Source organism: Diuraphis noxia, unplaced genomic scaffold (genome assembly GCF_037042655.1).
Source record: "Diuraphis noxia isolate RWA-SAM2 unplaced genomic scaffold, SU_Dnox_SAM2 contig0002, whole genome shotgun sequence".
Lineage (NCBI taxonomy): Eukaryota > Metazoa > Arthropoda > Insecta > Hemiptera > Aphididae > Diuraphis > Diuraphis noxia.
Window position 1 is genome coordinate 59112767 of NW_028301712.1, and position 19877 is coordinate 59132643.

Genomic DNA, 19877 nt, shown 5'->3' on the forward strand with positions numbered 1-19877 from the left:
TGAGATTTGAAAAACAAAAGATTTCCTTGGTCTGTGATAACGGCGCATTGGCGTGGATGACTGACGGGTGTACGGGAAGTTTTGATGTTGGGAAGGACGGGACTGGTTGACGTATCTCCGGACCAGCTTGCTGCTGCAGAACAGATAATCCCAGAGCGCGCACACCCACCCAAGAAACACAAGCGAGCGTGAGCAGCCACTTCCGTATGACGTCACACGGGAAAACTGCTACGGTAGTTTTTGTATACGGTAGTTATCGCGTTGAGAATATCATAGATCGATAATTATTTTGATTACCGCATACAAGACAATATTATCGTTGTGATAGTAATAAAATATAATGTTATATAAATAATATAATAATAATAATACAACTATACGACTATTTTGTTCTTAATTGAGACTCGAGACTTCGAGAGCCTGCTTAGGTAGTTAGAATAGCTTACTAGCAGACAGTAATATTCTTCTAAGAAATCTACTAATGCGAGTTTACGATGCATTTATTTCGACTCTCGAGGATTTGCATAGATTTTAGCCTTAGATATCTAGCATAATTGTTGTTGTTAATGTTGTTGAATCGATCGCGTCTGGGGCTTCTTGAGATTATTGTTTGAATATCATGACAACTTTTAAATGGTTTATGGTATCCGGCAGCACGCGTTCCAGCTAATAGAAAGACATTGTAACTTTATCACTTTTACGCCAGATTGAAGGAAACGGTCAGCATTTCTCACGATCACAGTTTTCCATTTCAGGAAAACTACATTAAATTAAAATAATAATAATGATACAAATGTCTTGAGACTATTGACTTACAATGTTTCTTTCTCTGATCTAGCGTGTATGAATACTGTTAAACACAAGCCGGGATTGCAACTTCAGTACCTGTTGCAAGGAGGCTCATACCGAAACACCAAACTACGTAAGTGAAATATTTGAGTAATGCCACTTTGGCTTCTGTAATAAATTTAAGAATTTCAACTATCATCCTGTTAATAGCATTTATTTTGAAGTCTAGATTTTGAAATGTAGTTCCATATATTATGACGTTGGTACGTCTGCACTAGGTAGTGTATTTACTATTTTTTGGGTTTATATAAAGCCCATAGTCCAAACATTAGATTTTGGATTAGGTACCTAGATATTTTTGATTTTTGTATTTTAAATTTTATTACTGCAATTTGCAACTGTATAGTATATAGTATAGTGTTTATCTTTTGGAAACAGTTAAAATTAACTAGGTAGTGAGTAGTGAACGCTCTAGTTAATTTATCAATTATAGTTTTAAAGAAAATGCACTAGGTATTTTATGAACATAGTAATGCAACTAGAGCTGTACAGTGTTTAATAAGTACACATTCCATGATAACTATTATTAAAGATTATTTATGATTGAAAGATATAAAAATAAAAATATAAAATAAAAATTCAATCAAATATAAACCATATACCTGTATAAGCAATATAACCAAATATTTAGGAAGCTAATAATTATTTTTGTAAATGTTTGTATGTTATATTACCTATTATAAAACAACTAGGCACATTTTAATTATTCGTAAATCAAATTGGTATAGCCTAATGAACTACTACTTAATAGGTATTATATTATTATATTATAGGTACTATATTATTATTATACATTAACTAATAGTAAGAAATTGAAATGTTGAATGTTTGCATTAAACATGAATATTTTACTTTAAGTTTTCACATTTTACAAAGGTATATTTTGAGTAATAGCAATATCATATTCATTAAAAATAGTTTTACTAATAATAATTTATATAGGAATTAAAGTATAAAATTTGGGATCTGCTAGAAACAATTTAAACATACCTTGTTCTTCAGCACTATTATTTTCTGTGTTTTAACTTATGCATTTAAAAATTATAGAACCTAATTAGTTTAAAACACTATAAATATGCATTTTTTTTTGTTCTTATCTAGAAATTAGAATTAATTACTTAACTTGCAAAATTAATTTAATTTAGGTATGGAATATATAGTTAGCTTATAGTTTACATTTTTCATGATAGATGTTATCTGTTTTATATGATCTTATTACAAATGTATTACTGATGGTCAATGGTGCTGCAGTGAAACCTATGATTATTATTAATTATGATAAAAGCCAAAAATTTCCTTTATAAAAATGTATTCATTTTTATTTTTTCTGCTAGTTTTGGAATTTAAATTGAATCCTAAAACAAACATAAATTTTTTGTAATTGTCTTTTTTATTATTATCTTTGTTATTGTTATTCAGTCAGTACAATTTGTATATAAAATATGGTTCAATAGTTTTTTATGTATTGTTGCGTGGTCGTATGATCAACTGCGGAAATGCTCTGAGTGTATGTACCTGGCTGGTGTTGCTAGTTCCCAGATAGATGATCATCTTGGTTTTTTGCAACAAATCCACGTAAAAAATTTTTATATTTTTTTTTTTATACATAATAAATGGACAAAATGTTTAAATAAAATAATACCAATGAGTTGATAAGACTCTTAACTATTAAGAAGTTTTTATTAAAAAAAATTTCTGGACCAGTTTAAATGTAATATCCTTACTAGATTTTTTGTAGAGTTCTGTGATTTCGTTTAGTGGGGTTTGTATAAAATCAATTTGCTGTTTTAGGAATTATATTAAGTTTGATGTCAGACTGCAGTGATAAATTTATGATTTATGAGGATGCCATACAAATGTTTGTTTTCTCCATCTTACTAACGTACAACATAAAAAATTTTATGTTCACAATAATTCATTTTACTCTGTAATTTCTAAAATTTAAGTGAATTTGCCTCTCACTTAATTTAAAGGCAAGAATTATCATGAACATTTCGGAGGATTTTGTTGAAATTATTTTTAAGTAATAATTTAAGATCGTTTAAAATAATAATATCAATAGAATCCTCGGAAATTTCCTAGATAATTTTTTTGCCTTTAAATTTAACGTCATTACTGTAACATGGTTAAATTTTTCAGTAACATTATAGAAAATTTAGTAACTAACAAGTAATTTAGTTACCTATTTTATTTTGTAACTTGTAACGTAACTTAGTTACTTTTAAAAAGTAATTTATCCAACACTTATAAAATGTATTATTGTGATGTGATTGTAAAATTTGTCGTGTTGTATGTTTGTAAGACATAGACAACAAATGCCCGTGTGGCTGTGGTGTCCTCTTAACAGCCTTTATGTATGTAACTATAGTAGGCTTGCCATTCATCCCGTTTTTTAATAGCGTGTTCCAGTCAGTCGTTAATTTTATCCCGTTTATGGAAGCCGAGAAAAAATAACTTAAATATTGTAATATTTAAATATAAAACATAGAATAATATTGTACAAAGTATTTGGGTTTGACTTGTATTGAATTTTATTTAAAAATTAAGATGAAAAATATAGCTGTATTGAAAAAAATTAATTCAACGGAAAAGTATCAATATTAGCTTATTACTAATAATTAGGGCTGGGCCGATATACAAACCGATATAGATTATCGGCCGATATTGGCAATATCGGTTTTTTTTTAAAACCGATATGAAAAAAAAAAACAATTTATCATACCTAGATAAAATATTTGATTGTATTAAAAATTAAAAACTTTAATTGTTATAAAAAGACTTAAACAAGGAATGTTTAATAACTGAAAAAGGGAAAATTATTATTTTTTAAATATTATGTGATTTGTTTTTATTATAATTTTTATTTGTTTTATTAAAAAGTTAAAATTATACTTATAGACTATAGTTAAAACTTATAAATGTATAACTTAAATTAATAAGTTATAATTTATTATCAACTAACAAGAAAGAAAAGTATTCATTTTAAATTTTTAACTTTGTTATTTAATATTTAATATTTATTATTTATGTACAACTGTGTTAACTCTATTTGTATTAAATATTAATTGTATAATATAATTAAATAATTAATTATTATTTAATATTTAATATTTATTAATTATTTAATTTAATCATTATATAATATATTAATATATAATAATATTGATTATTACAGTATTACTAGTTATTACTTAGTACTTATCGATAAGTATTATCGGTTATCGGTAAATATTATCGGGTATTTTATAATATCGGTTCATGCTTTTGGATAGAAATTCAAAGTTTTGAATACATCGGTTATCGGATTTAAATCTGCATAACATATCGGTTGAAAGTGATATCGGCCCATCCCTACTAATAATTAATAAATGTAAATGTAGTAAATGTAGTTAATGTAAAAAAATTGTATTGGTTAATACATTTTTCTATAAATAGCGGATATTATTAATTTTCATATAACAATAATAAAAAAAGGTTATTCAATATAATGTCCCGGTTTGATGATTTTAAAATCGAGCAACCATTAACTATAGGCGACTATATGAATAGTCAATAAGAATAATTGTATAACTTTAATGTAAGAAAGCTTTGCTGATTCTTATATGACAATAGCATAGGTCCATAAAAGTTTTATTAGAGTCTTGGGTATGTGAAATTTAATATTTAATGACACATTTAAGTAAAAGAGAGATGTAGGATGCAAAGTTATTTCTATAATTTTCTAATCCTGCTGACACCTTACAAACACATTTAGGGTAACTGAATTACAGATTAAAGAAAAAAGAGCAAAGTGATGTGAAATGTAGATAACTGACTCATTAGTCATTGTTTCCCAATTTATCGTTAAACAAATTTGAAAGTTAGTTTAGAAGTTTTATGTGTTTTTGGACATGATGTATGCCTAAAGTAACTAATTCTACATTTTTTCCAAGGTAGTATTAGCTATTAGGGTTAGGTTTTATAATAATAATTTATAATATGTAGTTATTTACTTGTATAAGTACTTTTTAATATGTTAGATATTGTAACGTATACTATACTATTGCTAACTTTGTACTACCAAAGTACCAAATAATAAATACAACTTAATAGTTCTTAGTACATTTATTATATCGAGAGCTCTCCACAGCACGAACTGCGATAAACAACTGAACATTAGATAATACATATTATTAAATAACCTTACAATATTTACTTATTATATTTTTATAAGTTATAGCATATATAGTAGGGGCCGCTAAACAGTCAATTACTTGTAATTTGAAAGTGTATGACGTTAAAAGTGTTTTATATCTCTTTTAGGTTAAAAAAATGTAGGTATTATCATAGGCCTTGCATACAGCAAACAATGTGCAGTTTTTGCACTTGCATACTCTGTGAGCTGGGGCCTGTGGTCATACTAACAAAATGCCAAAATAACACTATTTAAATAAAATAGCATATTTTCTATACTCTGTTCAAGTTAATAAACACAATCAATTGCGAGTGCCGAGTGGCGAACAGTTTTCTTCGGGCCGCTGTCAAGCCGCAACACCATTGATAATATATATTATATATTATGTATTAATGACATTATGCCATTATAGTGTCTTTATTACTCATCATACACCCATTTGTCACCCCACCCAGTGAAATATCACTTATCAGTATACCTGTCGTGTATTATCGTGGCGCCCCTGCGCGGAAGTTGACATCCGAGGCGCCGAATACGTTTCTCAACTTGAACTGACTGAGTATTACGATCAATGTTTACGACTTAATAATTATGTGACAATTATTTAGTTTTATAATCCTTTTCATCAATTTACAGTAAACATGTCTTTATAGAAATATGTTTTTACTTATAAACCTATTACTTTTTAATAGATGTAGAAGTAAGATAGACTGTACAACACAATATATTCCGGGCAGGGACGGCACGAGGGGGGGGGGCAATCGGGACAGTTGCCCCAGACCCCGCGATTTTAAAATTATAATCAAGGCCCCGCAGTTCTTAATGATATTTCATACCGTTCAGAGATTAGTTATAGTTTGGATAAATATGTAATGTGACTGTTATTTATTTTGCCCGGGGCCTCGCAATTCCTAGCGCCGTCCCTGATTCCGGGGCTGTCGCAGGGGGGAGTTTGTAATCTGTAATAGAATATTGGTAATGGCATTCGTAAGCGATATAGGTACACGTAGTGTTGTAATGTACTTCAATGAATAGTTATTGATTTAAGCAATCTCCAAAAACACACGTATACTTGATTCATTCAAATGTCTAAAGTGAACTTTATGTCTTTAAAAACCATGATGTTGTATAAAATATAATTATTAAAAAGAAAACGACATTAAACGAACAAATCAAATTTTAAATAAGTTTGGAAAGCTCATTTTACGACTTGCGTATGTGTTAAATTCCAGGTTTCGAAACGTATTAAAATTAACGCAATGAATTACATTTCCATACGCAATATATAATATAAACAAATATATTTTAAAAACAAATAATATAATAATAACAATCGTAATTCATAACTATGCACTGTTAACTAACCGGCGACACAATGGGGTCATGGGGATAGAAATGTTCGTATCCGAATATTAAATTTTTTTATTGATTCGGATATAAGTAGAACGGGTATGCTCAACATTTTTTTTTAAACAGAATGGGGTTCTTCGTCTGCCTGCGATCATTAACCATTCGATTTCAAGCACTGAAATTTAAGGTGTTCTAAATTCATATTTATAAATCTAACACGTATTAAAAAAAATAGTTATATAAAACCATTATTAGTTATTAGCATTACTATGTTAATTACAACTTTAAATTGTAAGCTGCAACGTATGAATACGACTGTCTATAAAAAAACCAAAATTCTTCTAATAAAGGTATCATACAAAATATGCTTTTGATGTTTTTATTCAACTATTTTTTGGCATTATTACCAAAAATAATATCTATTTCTAGAATTTACTATACTTTTCACGGTTTTTATTATTAAAGTTAAAAATTACGTCTATAAGATGAATTATTATTTTTAACAATACTAATTAATTATATTATGTTTTGTTATGTTTTTATTCGGAGTAAAATAATTGGAGGAATCTTGGGTAAACAAACGAATTGTATGAAATTCGTGTACTTCTGACTTCGATAAAATGTTACTGTGTTTATCTTATGTAATATATAATATACATAATATATTTATTTATAAACTTGCTTGGTATTAAATTTATAAGGTTGATTTGCGTACAAATATTAATAAATGGCATTTATCGAGCCCCTCTATATAAAACTTGTATTTTTTATTTTAACTTGTAAGTCATACTTAGGAAATCTTTTTCGTTTGCATTAGGATTTTGTCAAACATTGTATTTCAACTACAAAAGTCAATAATTTAAATACAAATAATATGTAGTTATGTGTATTAATATTGTATATAAATATATAATAACAAAGTATGTTTATACATTATATGGATCTTAAACAGTTATAAAATCGGTGATTCGATACACAGATTAACAACTAATTGGTTAGTGGAGCTTGGGAACTTTTTTTTTTGAATAAAATGAGAAGCTAGGTTAGATTTATAAATTATCTGTTTGATTTTTCTCTCTTTCTCACATCATCTAAAAGAGTATTGCGTTATAATTATAAAATCAATATTTCAATATTTCATTCGCTGTATTAATATTGAATTCCGATAAGGGCTATCCATATTATATATTTATAGAGTTCATATTCTGTTCGTTAACTATCATTATTCTTTATTACTATCTATAAAATGAATAACTAATGCATTAATTGTTTGAATATAGACAACCTTAATGCTGTCTTTATCGTAATAGATATTTTTTTTCCAAATTCGTACCATTTCGCGAGACAATAATGTATTTGATTATAGAAAAATATATAAAATTTGCTATTGGTATAATATGGAATAAATCGCGAGCCTTACGCGGCTACTCTCGCAGTTGCTATAGTAACTTACGGTTTTTACCGTCACTACTGTAGATCAATACTATATTCTCCACTCTACCTACCTACCCTTGATTATTCCATGCAGGTCTTTCGTTGTTTACTATATTTACGCACTATCTCGATGTCTGTTGAACACATTGGTTCGATACTACCTATATTATTGCGTTTTGTTTTTTTCGCGAATTGTGTGTTCAGTGTTAAACGGTACGTCTTTTATAACATAAACGAATAGATGTTACTAAATATCGTGTTACACGTAATATTTACAAACTTAAAATCCAGTTTTTTAAATTTTAATTAAGCTCGAAAGTCGCGTTCATAGATCAGGTAAGAAAATTTGTAATCTCAAAATTTAATTTAATTCTCGTCAATTTCCAATAATTAATTAATTCGTTTGTGTTATATATTTATTTTTTAGAATGCATAGTTTTGGTTTACAGTCAGCTTTGGCGATTCGTCGTCAACGTAAGAGACGAGCTGAACTTAAACGTCATATGGAAAGACGTCGCTCAAGTTCTCAATCGATCGAAAGTGGTATTCATGGTTCTAAATCTACTGTGACAAGCCCAACAGAATACCATGGATCAGTGGGTAGTTTATCACAAAGGCCAAGGAGGAGAAAGAGACAACCTAAAATGCTCGATACTAAGGTTGCTTCTACCATTGGCATGTTTCATGTTGGTGTGGTGTTTCTAGTTTTGGGCCTTTTTTTAATTGGGTCTGGCATTATACCTGATGATTATGTTTCGTGGGGTTCAAAAAATTGGGTTAATGAACTGGTAATAACTGGTATAACTTCAAGTATAATTGGCCTCTTTTTGATTGTGTTGAATCATTTCATTACTCGCAAAGCAGAATCAGATTTAGCTGCATACGTGGAACGTCAATTGACCAGAACAAGATCAGGTAAAAGACTGGTATCAGATGCAGAAACTGGTGCTTTGCATACAAAACAACAGCAAAAAGTACGACAACAGAGTCAAAGTCAACAGCAAAATTCTCCTGGTTCAGATCTTGATCAAATAGCTGAAGAAGAAGCATGTAGTTCGGAGTATAGACCTGTTGATCAATATAATAATCCTGAAATTGAGAGGCAGAATCTAGGCAGAACATATAATGCGTATAATAGGGAATTATTGGTAACACGGTGTTATGACACAACTGAAACATAGTAAGTTATAGCAAATTAATTAAATAAGTTTAAAAAAAAAAAAATGCTGTTATTAAAATATATTACTTTTAAGAAATGTAATTTATATTTAAAAATAATTTAATTTTAACTTACATTTATTTCATTTGCCTTTTTATGAATGAATATATACATTGACTTCCTTATATTTAAATATTTAATTAATCTAACCTATATTTTATACTTGTAATTTGATATTTTTATACTATTTAGTTGACTTTAGTGGTTTTGTGTTTAAATATTGTTAATTAACTATAAATGCACAATACATTTAGTAAACTATCAAATTTTTATTGATTATAAAAATTATTATACGTATCGTTTCGCTTATATTATTAATATTTTTTTAATAATATCAATGATAATTCAATTATCAATTTAAAAATACCCTAAATTGTGAAATCACTAGTCTATAAAGTTATATGATTTTAATTTTTGTAAGGGAAAATGATAAGCAATTAATATATTATAATTAGTTATTGTTTTTGTTTTTGTTATGTTGTTAGACAAATTTGTTATGTAATTAAAATCATTGAATCAATTATCGTATCATAATACTACTATGGAGCTAATTTTACAATTATTATATAGAATAAATATAATGTATATTAAATAGTTCATGAAGAATTTCTTTTGGAAGACTGAAAATATTAATTTATGTTTCATCTTTAGTTCAAACAAATATTTTTTGCAATCATTGTACTTTTAATCCTTGCTCAACACAATTCTTGATTTTAAATTATTCAAAATTATACACCGGGGATCAATGAAGTATTAATTGTTTTAAGTTATGCTATTTATTATACAGTTATGATTAACACCACATTAAAGATTAAAACAAATTGTTTCTATGGTTTTAATTCCTATATTAATTGATTCGGTTAATATTTAGTGAACTTACCTCTGTGTTCATAACTATTGTTTGGTTTGAACCATGTTCTTGACTTGAATGAAATAACTTGCACTGTGATTTTTGTGTTTATATATCTAACTTATGATAATTTTAAGGCATATGTAATAATGCATTGAATAATACATTTTTATAAGTAACTTATTATATCATTCTGCTAATAATTCAGTACAATTAATTTATTTAAAATTACTATATTGTATATTATTATAATCGCTTAACATATTTAAATAAAAACAACTATTACTGAGATTTTAATATTCAAAATAATAAAATAAAGTTTTTTAATCATATTATACTTATTAGTTTTCTTATTTATTTCTGTTACAATTGATTTTAATACAAATTGTTGATATGATAATACAAGAAACCAACATTTGATTTTGGACAACTTGTCCTGTATATTATGCTTATGTTATAACTTATGACTTGAGGTGAAAGAGAATAGAATCTCAATTGGTGGTTGTTCAAGTTCATGTGTGTGTTTATGTGGTTATAGTTTGTTTGTATTGAATTATTATCTATTTCATTTAGGTATGCATAATATTTTATGAAGTTAAACATTTTATCCTTTTTGGTACTTGTTTTTATTTATTTAAAACTGTGAAAAATCTTGTTTGTTTCTTTTTAAAGTACTTAGTAATAAAATACATATATTTTTATGTAAATCTAATCACCAAATTGGTATAGCTTATTTGAAATTGATGAAAGTTAATATCAGTGATATTGTAAAATTTTCTCGAACTGAAATTTATGGTGTTCTAACTTCTAAATATTAGGTATAATTGATTTATATAAATATATAATTTCTTTATTTGAGGATCTATGGAAAATATGTATCATCTAGAACGTTTAATATTCAGAATTTGTTATAGATTTAATATAATCCAATTTTCCAACATACTTATTAAAAATGATTTCTGACAATTAATGTTATCTGTAGATATTATATTTATTGAGGTTCTAATAATAATTGATAATTTTTTTGTTGGGTTCGTGGCATTTCAAATTTTACATTATAAACAAAGAAGATAATAAATAATAATTAATGTAATGATTGCAATTCCCAAACCCTATAACTTTTATAACTCACATTTCAAAAAATGTATGTCATACAAAAACTGCTTTTGGCAGTTTGCAAAATTATAATGTTTTACACATTTAGGTATATTACTAATAGTGTATAGTGATATAACTTGTTCGTCAGGCACCTACATATACATATACTACATAATAATTATATCATCAATCAATATCATTACTTATGACATAGTCATATAATAGAGGTAATAATTTGTAATTTTTCTGCAACAAATTTTTTTTAAAATTTATTAATAATAGTTTTAGTGAAACAAAAGTTCAACTATCTATTCATTAATACGTATTATATACAGGGTGATTCTTTTAAGTGGGTACTCTATTATCTCAAAAAGTATTTACTTTTTTCAAAATATTTTTTTCATGGTTTCAAGTTGTTAAAAAACCAACTTTTTATTAAAAAATTATATTTTTAAATATTTTTTATCCTTATCATTTTTCAAGTTTTATACTTTTTTGAATGACAAAATAGAGTTTTAATTTCATGTGGGGTAACCCCGTACCACTCCACTCTGCCAATCTAAACTTTAAATACTTATAACTCAAAAACTACTAGCCCTAAATTCGATTTTTATGAATCAAAATACTTAGAAAAATATTCTGCTTTGGAATATGAAATTAAAACTCTATGTTGCAGTGGCGTAGCCAGGGGGGGGGCTAAGAGGGCTATAGCCCCCCCCCCATTGACTATGTTTATTTTAGTTATTGTAGGCTATAGCCAAGAAGGATGCAGTCAAAAGATTGGAGCCTGTAGGCATAATAAATAAATAAAAATGTTTATACATGTATACAATTAAAAAAAAAAACGTAAATAAAAGAATTATGTTATTTGTATTTTTTGAATTTTTTTGTGAGACTTAGCCCCCCCCCCCCCCATACAGAATTCCTGGCTACGCCACTGCTATGTTGTCATTCCAAAAAGTAAAAACTTAAAAAATGATAAGGATACAAAATATTTAAAAATATAATTTTTTAATAAAACCGTTGGTTTTTTAACAACTTGAAACCATTTGAAAAAATATTTTGAAAAAAGTAAATACTTTTCGAGATAATTAGTGTACCCACTTAAAAGAAACACTCTGTATACCTATAATGGCATACCATGATTTTTCAATTGCTTGAAAATTAATATTATCAATTTAAATTTTAAATTTATAAAAATTTTAAGTTTTTCAATTTAAACTTCAAATTTTTTGGTAAACAAAAATGCTCTGAACCTCAACTTTGATAAAGGTTGTTGGTAGAAAATTGGATTTAGTTAGTATTTTGGGAGATCGAAAATAAAAGTTCTCATTACTTTTAAAAATAATTGAAAAATAAATTGAAATTGATTGGTAATCTTGGTTAAACAGTCGTTGTTGGTATTTTATTAGATTAATTCAGATTATTTTTTTCTAAAACTGACGATAAAATATTAGTCTTCAGTAAAAATGCTTAAAAACGTATAACATATGGTTTCTTAAAAATTTCAAATTTCTTTTAAGGCTATTTAAAAATATTAGCGACACACCAGAACAATTATTTTTGATTAACATTTAAAATTTAAATTTCAAATTTTGACAAAACTACAATTAATTTGTAATCCAAAAATGTATAGAATGTTCAATTTTTATAGGGAATTCTTGAACATTTAATGCAAGGTCCCTCATATAATAAGTAATTCATACTGTAATCCAAAAATCACTTATTATTCTAGGAAAAAATTTTCCAAATACAAAGTTTTTTTCAATTGAACCTACCTTTATTACCTATTATTAATAAAACTAATAAAATATATTATAAATATAATAACTATTAAAATATAATTATTAAGATAAAATAAAATATCCTAGTTTTATACGCAGTTTTCACTAAGATTTGTTTTTTAAATACAATGAAATATAGGTATCATAAAATTCAAATTTAACTCATCCATCTTAGTAACCCACCACCCACCTGATACCTACTGAACACAGCCAACAGAGTGGTTCATACTTTTTTATTATAGGCTTATCTAATCCTTAACGGATTAGATAAGCTTATATGAAATTACATCCTTGTATACTAGTTAACTAAATAGATGAAACATGATAAATATTTAAAAAAATAAATAAATAAATAAAAATATAATAATACAGACACTGAGGGGGTTTCAGCTCTTTAACCCCCCTCCTGCGAACGCCACTATAGATATATGATAGATATATGACTATTAAACAAATTGGAAAAGAATATTTGTGTGTATTTATGTGTAGATGTTAATAATATTTAGCCCGTTGAGTCAACTTCTTGAAGAAAGCATAACCATTAATAACTGTATAATTAATAATGTTTTTTTTAATCAAAAAGTTTAGTACTTATTAATAATTAGACTATACTATACACTACTACCGTTAAAATTAAACTTAATATATTCGAATGAATAATGATTATAAACGAACTGCAGAGTGTCGACTGGATTTCGTTTTATTCAAACTCGAATTCTAATGTTCGTATGTCAGAATCCCCTTGCTTTACTATACAGGTGTAGAGTTGTTTTGGACTCTGTCATTATTTATGTTCTGTACTGCCCATCGTTAGGAGAATATGGATCATTGATATTATATAATATGATAATAATACTCTTTGAACATAATATAGAGGTTTTTTCAACATTATTGTGTATTTTTTTTTCGTTTTAATTTTATTTACTCGGTTTATACAAAATACAGACGAAATAACCATGATTGGAGCAATGCCTGCTGTGGCCGTCCGCCACGAGCGGCGGAGGCAGGAGAAAAAAGTGGTATGCGCGAATAATCTGAACGCTGGTGACCGGGAAGGCACATCAAACACCACTGGAAACCGGAGACCGAGTCTTTTAACACTGCAGTCACCGCATTCTCAGACAGGCACACCGATCACGTCTCCGCCGTACATCCAAAACACACTGCCAGATATCTATGTCTGCTCAAAAGTAAGCCCACCACCTCTCGCACATACCCCCACCCACCCGAAAAGGTCAACAATATGTAGTGCATTTGGGTGTTATTATTCAGGCGAATATTCTGGTCAATATTGTGTATCATCCAGGCGGCCAGATACTATTAAATTAATTTAGTACTACTTTGTCCTAAAACTATGTTTTTATAAATTCTTAATCCACAGAGCCACAGAGGCTCTGAATTTTTCTCATAACCATTTAAATTTCTTAAAAAGCAGTAAAATGTTTGTACCCTGTAATCTGCATTATAATTTATTTACTATAGTATGTATAGTTATATACTGTAAAAATGCATATAATATGGACTTTAGTGTCCTATTGGTGTAGTATATATAGTGGAACCTCGATAACTCGGTCCTCTATAAGTCGAATTTTCAATAACTCGAATTTTTTTCGCCCCCTGCCGATTCGAGTTATCGAGGGTCCACTGTATTATATAATACCATGTCTACGCGAAGGCATGCTTAGTGATTTCGGATAGAGTGAGTCGATCGAAAATCCCGTTCGATTATTATTACCTATATTATTCAATCATGTCGTAATATTCTATGCGTGTAAATCGATCATATTTTTATTCTAGTAAAAACAGAACAGGCGAAACATAATAATATAGGTACAGTATGTACACAATAGAAAAACATACAAATACAATAAATTAATTAGTTAATATAATATAGTTAAATAATTAGTTAAATGCGCAATAAATTTTCATTTTAAATAAAAAAAAAAAAAAAATATTTACAATAATAACATTATGTATAAAAAAGTGTCCATAATATTAGTTAGAATAAAAGTTATTACATACTGTACCATCGCAAAGGATATTTTGTTATCCTGCGGTCTGCAGTTAAAATTTCTGTACCTATAGTATTATTATTATCAATGTTATTATCTATAATAGCTTATAAGATTTTAATATATTATTATACCTACCTAATTGAAATAATATTTAAAACATCATTAGACGTACGTAAGTATATTATGGTGTATCATATACGCATGCGAATGAACGTATATATAAGATGATAAAAAGTATTACTTTTTGTCCTTTTATCTTCTTTCATGTTATATTTTTTTTAAATCTTTTATTGCTATTTGGTTTCGAACAAATTACGTGAATCGAATAATAATAAAAAAAAATTATTCGGTCTTCGTTGCATCACTTTTTTATATGTTGTAATATTATTAGTCATTAATTCATTATTTTTATTTTTGCTTTATTTATTTGTTTTTGCATTTATTATTTTGTTTTATGTTCTATTTATGTTCACCAGGGTATATATAAAAAAAATACTGCATGAAATAGAGCCATTTCGGTCGATCCGAGCGGGACAACAAAGGTACTCGTTTACAATAATATGATACTTGCGAATTCTACACGAGAAATTGTTTATTCGTCTGGCCGATTCGTAAACGTGTGTCTCAAATGCCGTACGGATATGTTTGCCACAGGTGTCCGTGCTGCACATAGCCGTGGTGACCATACTGATCGGGGCCATACTTCTGATCGTCGGGCTCGTTCAGCTGAAGCCGGGCGCGGACGCGTCTCAGTACAAGTTCGTATTGATCTTCTACGGTCTGATCACCACGATGGTCGGCATCCTCACGGCCATGGTCCGGTGCTGCCTGCTGCCGTGGGTCACCAAACGTCGGCAGAGAAGGTCCACCCCGTCAACGCCGGGCATGCTGTTGACCGCGTAGTGATTGTGAAGACGTAAGACGATCGAGATTTCTGCTTATCCGCCTAACACACACACACACACAGGCCCTTCACATCATCATCATTTTGGCCCTGGTACAGAACTAAATCCGAGCCCCGAACATGTTATAAATATATAATATATTGAAGTAATTTTGAAGTAATTATTTGCATGAACGGCGGGCCCCTAGAAAGTCCGGGCCCAAGTACCATGGGTCTTTCTAACCCCCCCCCCCCCCCCTCTCACACTGACTAATAGTGGTCCTGCACACCCATGCATACACACACGTTTGTTGGTGACACAAGTCACGTATTATGTACAGACAAAAATTTGTTATTTAATTTTTACTCTTTGACGCTGGTATCGATACATTCGGTGAATACATTAGACATATAAATTTAATAGAAGATAATATTTATTATGTGTGTAAGAAACGCCGAAAATTTATACAGGTCTTATAGTGTACTCGATACCATAAATCAGTTAAATTGTGATTGGTTCTAGTGTGTGGTAAATTAGTTGCATTTTTTGCTGTCTCTATATACTATTAATTATATATTATACACACAGTATAATATACAGCACACAAACACACACTATACAATGGTCTGTGATTTTAACTCTCACCGATATCGTTTGACGACCGGTCTGAGTAGTGAGTTTATTAAGATATCATACCTAGTAGGGAAATTCAAATATGAATGGTTTTGTCTTTTCATTTTAAAATTGTAAACTGTGAACTCTTTAGTTTTTGTTCTGTTGTTTATGATTTTCAATCTCATATTTTAGTATCCACAATAAATAATCCAAAATAGTGCTTGTAATCAATTATTAATTACTAAATAGGTGTGTTATTCATTTTGATATTGTTTATACCTATTATTTTACATATATTTTTAAGGTGTTTTGGGACCAATATTGTGAAACATAAAACAAACATTTCTGGATAAGTCAGTCCGATTAACATGCTACATATCTCTAAATAATTTTTACCACAAATAAGCAATGTATACACTATAGTTTTAATTTTTTGAAATCTGGGTTTTAATTTTAATTTTATAATCGTTATACCTGCAGTTTAAGTTCTATATTAAATTATAAAAACTTCATTTAGTTAATGTTAAATTAATTAATAAATTATGTTTAATTCCACGTTAATGTAGAGGCACCAATAATTGTGACTTTGTTAGTTTTTGGATTTATGCCGTAACTTTTGAAGTCTTCCATTATAATTTATTATCCTATGTGTTATGCATATATTATTTTAATTGACTGACCTTTAACAAAACTGACCAAAGTATAATTTAACCATTTAATCAAAAAAACTGTAATGTCCTAAATCAAAATATAGCACCACTTTTATAATTCGCTCAAATTTAAATTAAATAACTTATTCTATGTTATTGGCCAACTTAATTTGTATAAAAAACTTAAGAAAGAATTATTATTAAAGTTCACAACATATTTAGTAATTTTGTTAGTATAATTTTGACGTACACAATCTCACAATCTGACTTGCAAAACAAAATTAAAATAATCTTGAATCTTATATCAAAGGTATTTTCTATAAATACAAAAAAATATACTGAAAATATTTAAGTGTTGGATACTTAATTTTATAAAAATGTATTAGTATTTTATAACTGTTAAATTTTTTTTATATATAGGTATATACTTGTAGAATCATTAGCTATCTCTAATTTTTTGAGTTACACAAACAGAGTGATTATTAAAAAGGTTTAAGAATACACATTCACTATTTAAAAATGGGGCAATAATTGTTTAGTTCATATGCTTAACCCAATTTGTGAAATAGCCCAATTATGCAATGAGAAACAATAAATACTGCTCATTTCATGAATTAAGAAGCAAGCAAATATTTACTATAGATCCTACATTAATATTTTACTTAATAAAGTTTTCTAGAACTAATATTATAATATGTATATAAATACTCTCATGTTATAATATTTCAAAGATGTATACAAGAAATTTAGTAGGTTTAAATACTTATAATTTACGTGTTAAAAATTAATTTTGGATTGCAAAGATAAATGATACACTTTTTTTTTAAATTTTAACCTGTAACTTTTATTTATTTTTCACTATATTATTGTTGTTAAGAGGATGTTACACGGGCAGTTGTTGTCTTCATATTACAAGTGTGTAACATACCAAATTTAACGCTCAGCAAATCACGTTAAGCTCTGTTAAAAAATTATAGTGAATTGACCTTTTATAAAATTTTAATGTAAGATTGTCTAGATTTTAGGGCCTAGAATTTTCATTATATTTTTTATTTAAAACGCAAGTATTTTAAAATTGTAAATCTTAAAATACTCATAAATTATATTTAAATGAATATATAATAAAAAGCCCACGTGTTGCCCTAAATAATCATCTTAGCTTTAAATTTTATAAAAGATCAAATCATTCTAATTTTTAAATTAGCTAAACACTATTTGCTGGGCGTTAAATTTGTTATTTGTTATATTATACACTTAGAAGAAGAAAATAACAAATCACAAATGTCTGTGTAATGTCCTCCTAATACATAATACATAATATTTACCATATTTAAATTATATATATATATATATATTTGTATTGTATTATTGAATTGAATTTTTAAATTAATGATACTTAATAATCTTAATACAAAATGAAAATATATTAAAAATTTACCAAGATCTATATTACTTTGAGTTTATGAAATTGGGAATTTCACAAATGAGGTTTACATAATCATAAAATATGTGTTATGTAAAAAGTAATTTATGTTATTGTTTTATAGAAAGAAATTTTCAATTTAAATGTTGTAATTATTTTATTTGACATTAAGTGCAGTGCATATAATATAATGCTCATAAAGCTTTGTGGCATGAAGAATTTGTGACCTTGACTATTTTTTTATTTTCATAAGACTGTTAAATGTTTTTGTGCCAAAAAAAATTCACCATTTTATATTGTAATATTGAATTTTCTACATCTTAAAAATGTCACAAATATAATAATTGTGTTATTATGCTAAAAGTTAAATGAATTAGTAAAAAGAAATGGTTAATTCTTGGACTTTTTTGATAATCACTCATAGTTTAAAAAACTTATTTTATTTAAATGAGTTATTTTATAATAGATATAATAGTGAAGAATAGTATCATCAATTTTGTTTTTTTATAATTTGTCTAACATTAAAAAATATTTATTTTTTATTTTTTACGCATGAATATAATTATAATAACTATATAATCAATCACTTATGTTTATTGACATTTTTTTAAATCAAATATGTTGAACATTTTTGTTCTATTGATCTGTTAATTCTTATGATATTTTATTTTTAACGTTATTACAAATTAAGGAAAATAAATATAAGTTACCTTCCAGGAATTTTTTACCAAGAAAAATTGTGATAATGTTAGAAATTTTTAATAGTAAAACATATTTGAATATAAAATTGAAAATATATGTTTGATATGAATGTAAGTAGTACTTATTGCAATCACACTTATAATCCGCCCATTCTAATCTCTTAATAATTTGGTTTTGTATATTTTGTTTTATTGTTTATTTAAATTGTTAATTAATGTGCTATGTATAAGGCACATTTATATGTATATAATAATAATTAATAATAGATAAAAAAAAAAATAATAATAATTACCCAGTACCTATCATAGTCTTTAGTACCTTATTATTGGTAATATAGTTATTTTTAAGCTACCACAAGCAAAATATAAATAATATTTATACATCAATCAATGCTTTGCAATGCTTGTCAGAAAAAAATCACCTAAATAAATAATTTATATCTTATTTTCATATATTAAGCTATTTTTGTAATAAAAATAAAAATAATTTTTTCTGTTATTTACCTATGATTCTGTATTGTTAACAAGAAGTATTCAGTTTACATAATAGCATGGTAAAATATATTATTATTACCAAATATATTATTGGTATTTTTGTTATTATAATTATTGTTGTTATTGTATTTGTGTATTTTCTATTGTATTATACAACCTGCCATGCACATTTGAATAATTTATAATGTTGAATTTTCAATACTTGCATAAAGATTTTGTTTTTTTGTTTTTATGTAACATAATTTTGTTTAAAGTAACATTTGAGACTTCAGTGATAACATATGTTTATATAAATAAATATATATATAATATGTAATATAATATATATCCAATTTA

General features: G+C 27.1%; 2 protein-coding genes across 5 annotated transcripts; both read left to right on the plus strand.

Moving 5' to 3' along the window:
- The first annotated feature begins 74 nt into the window (after positions 1-74).
- LOC107170084 (uncharacterized) lies at positions 75-19877 on the plus strand. 4 transcript variants are annotated; one of them, XM_089218574.1, is made up of 5 exons: positions 75-249; positions 839-922; positions 13704-13948; positions 15428-15689; positions 16577-19877. In XM_089218574.1, exons 1-4 carry the CDS (start codon positions 207-209, stop codon positions 15674-15676), a joined length of 621 nt encoding a protein of 206 aa, XP_089074700.1. In that variant the 5' UTR covers positions 75-206; the 3' UTR covers positions 15677-15689; positions 16577-19877. The 4 variants fall into 4 exon arrangements, with proteins under 4 accessions (XP_089074700.1, XP_089074699.1, XP_089074701.1 ...); XM_089218573.1 differs by having other exon boundaries at positions 15428-19877; XM_089218575.1 differs by having other exon boundaries at positions 98-233; positions 15428-19877.
- LOC107170083 (uncharacterized) lies at positions 7701-10213 on the plus strand. The gene is made up of 2 exons (XM_015520102.2): positions 7701-8143; positions 8235-10213. The coding sequence occupies exon 2, from the start codon at positions 8236-8238 to the stop codon at positions 8986-8988; it is 753 nt and encodes a 250-aa protein (XP_015375588.1). The 5' UTR covers positions 7701-8143; position 8235; the 3' UTR covers positions 8989-10213.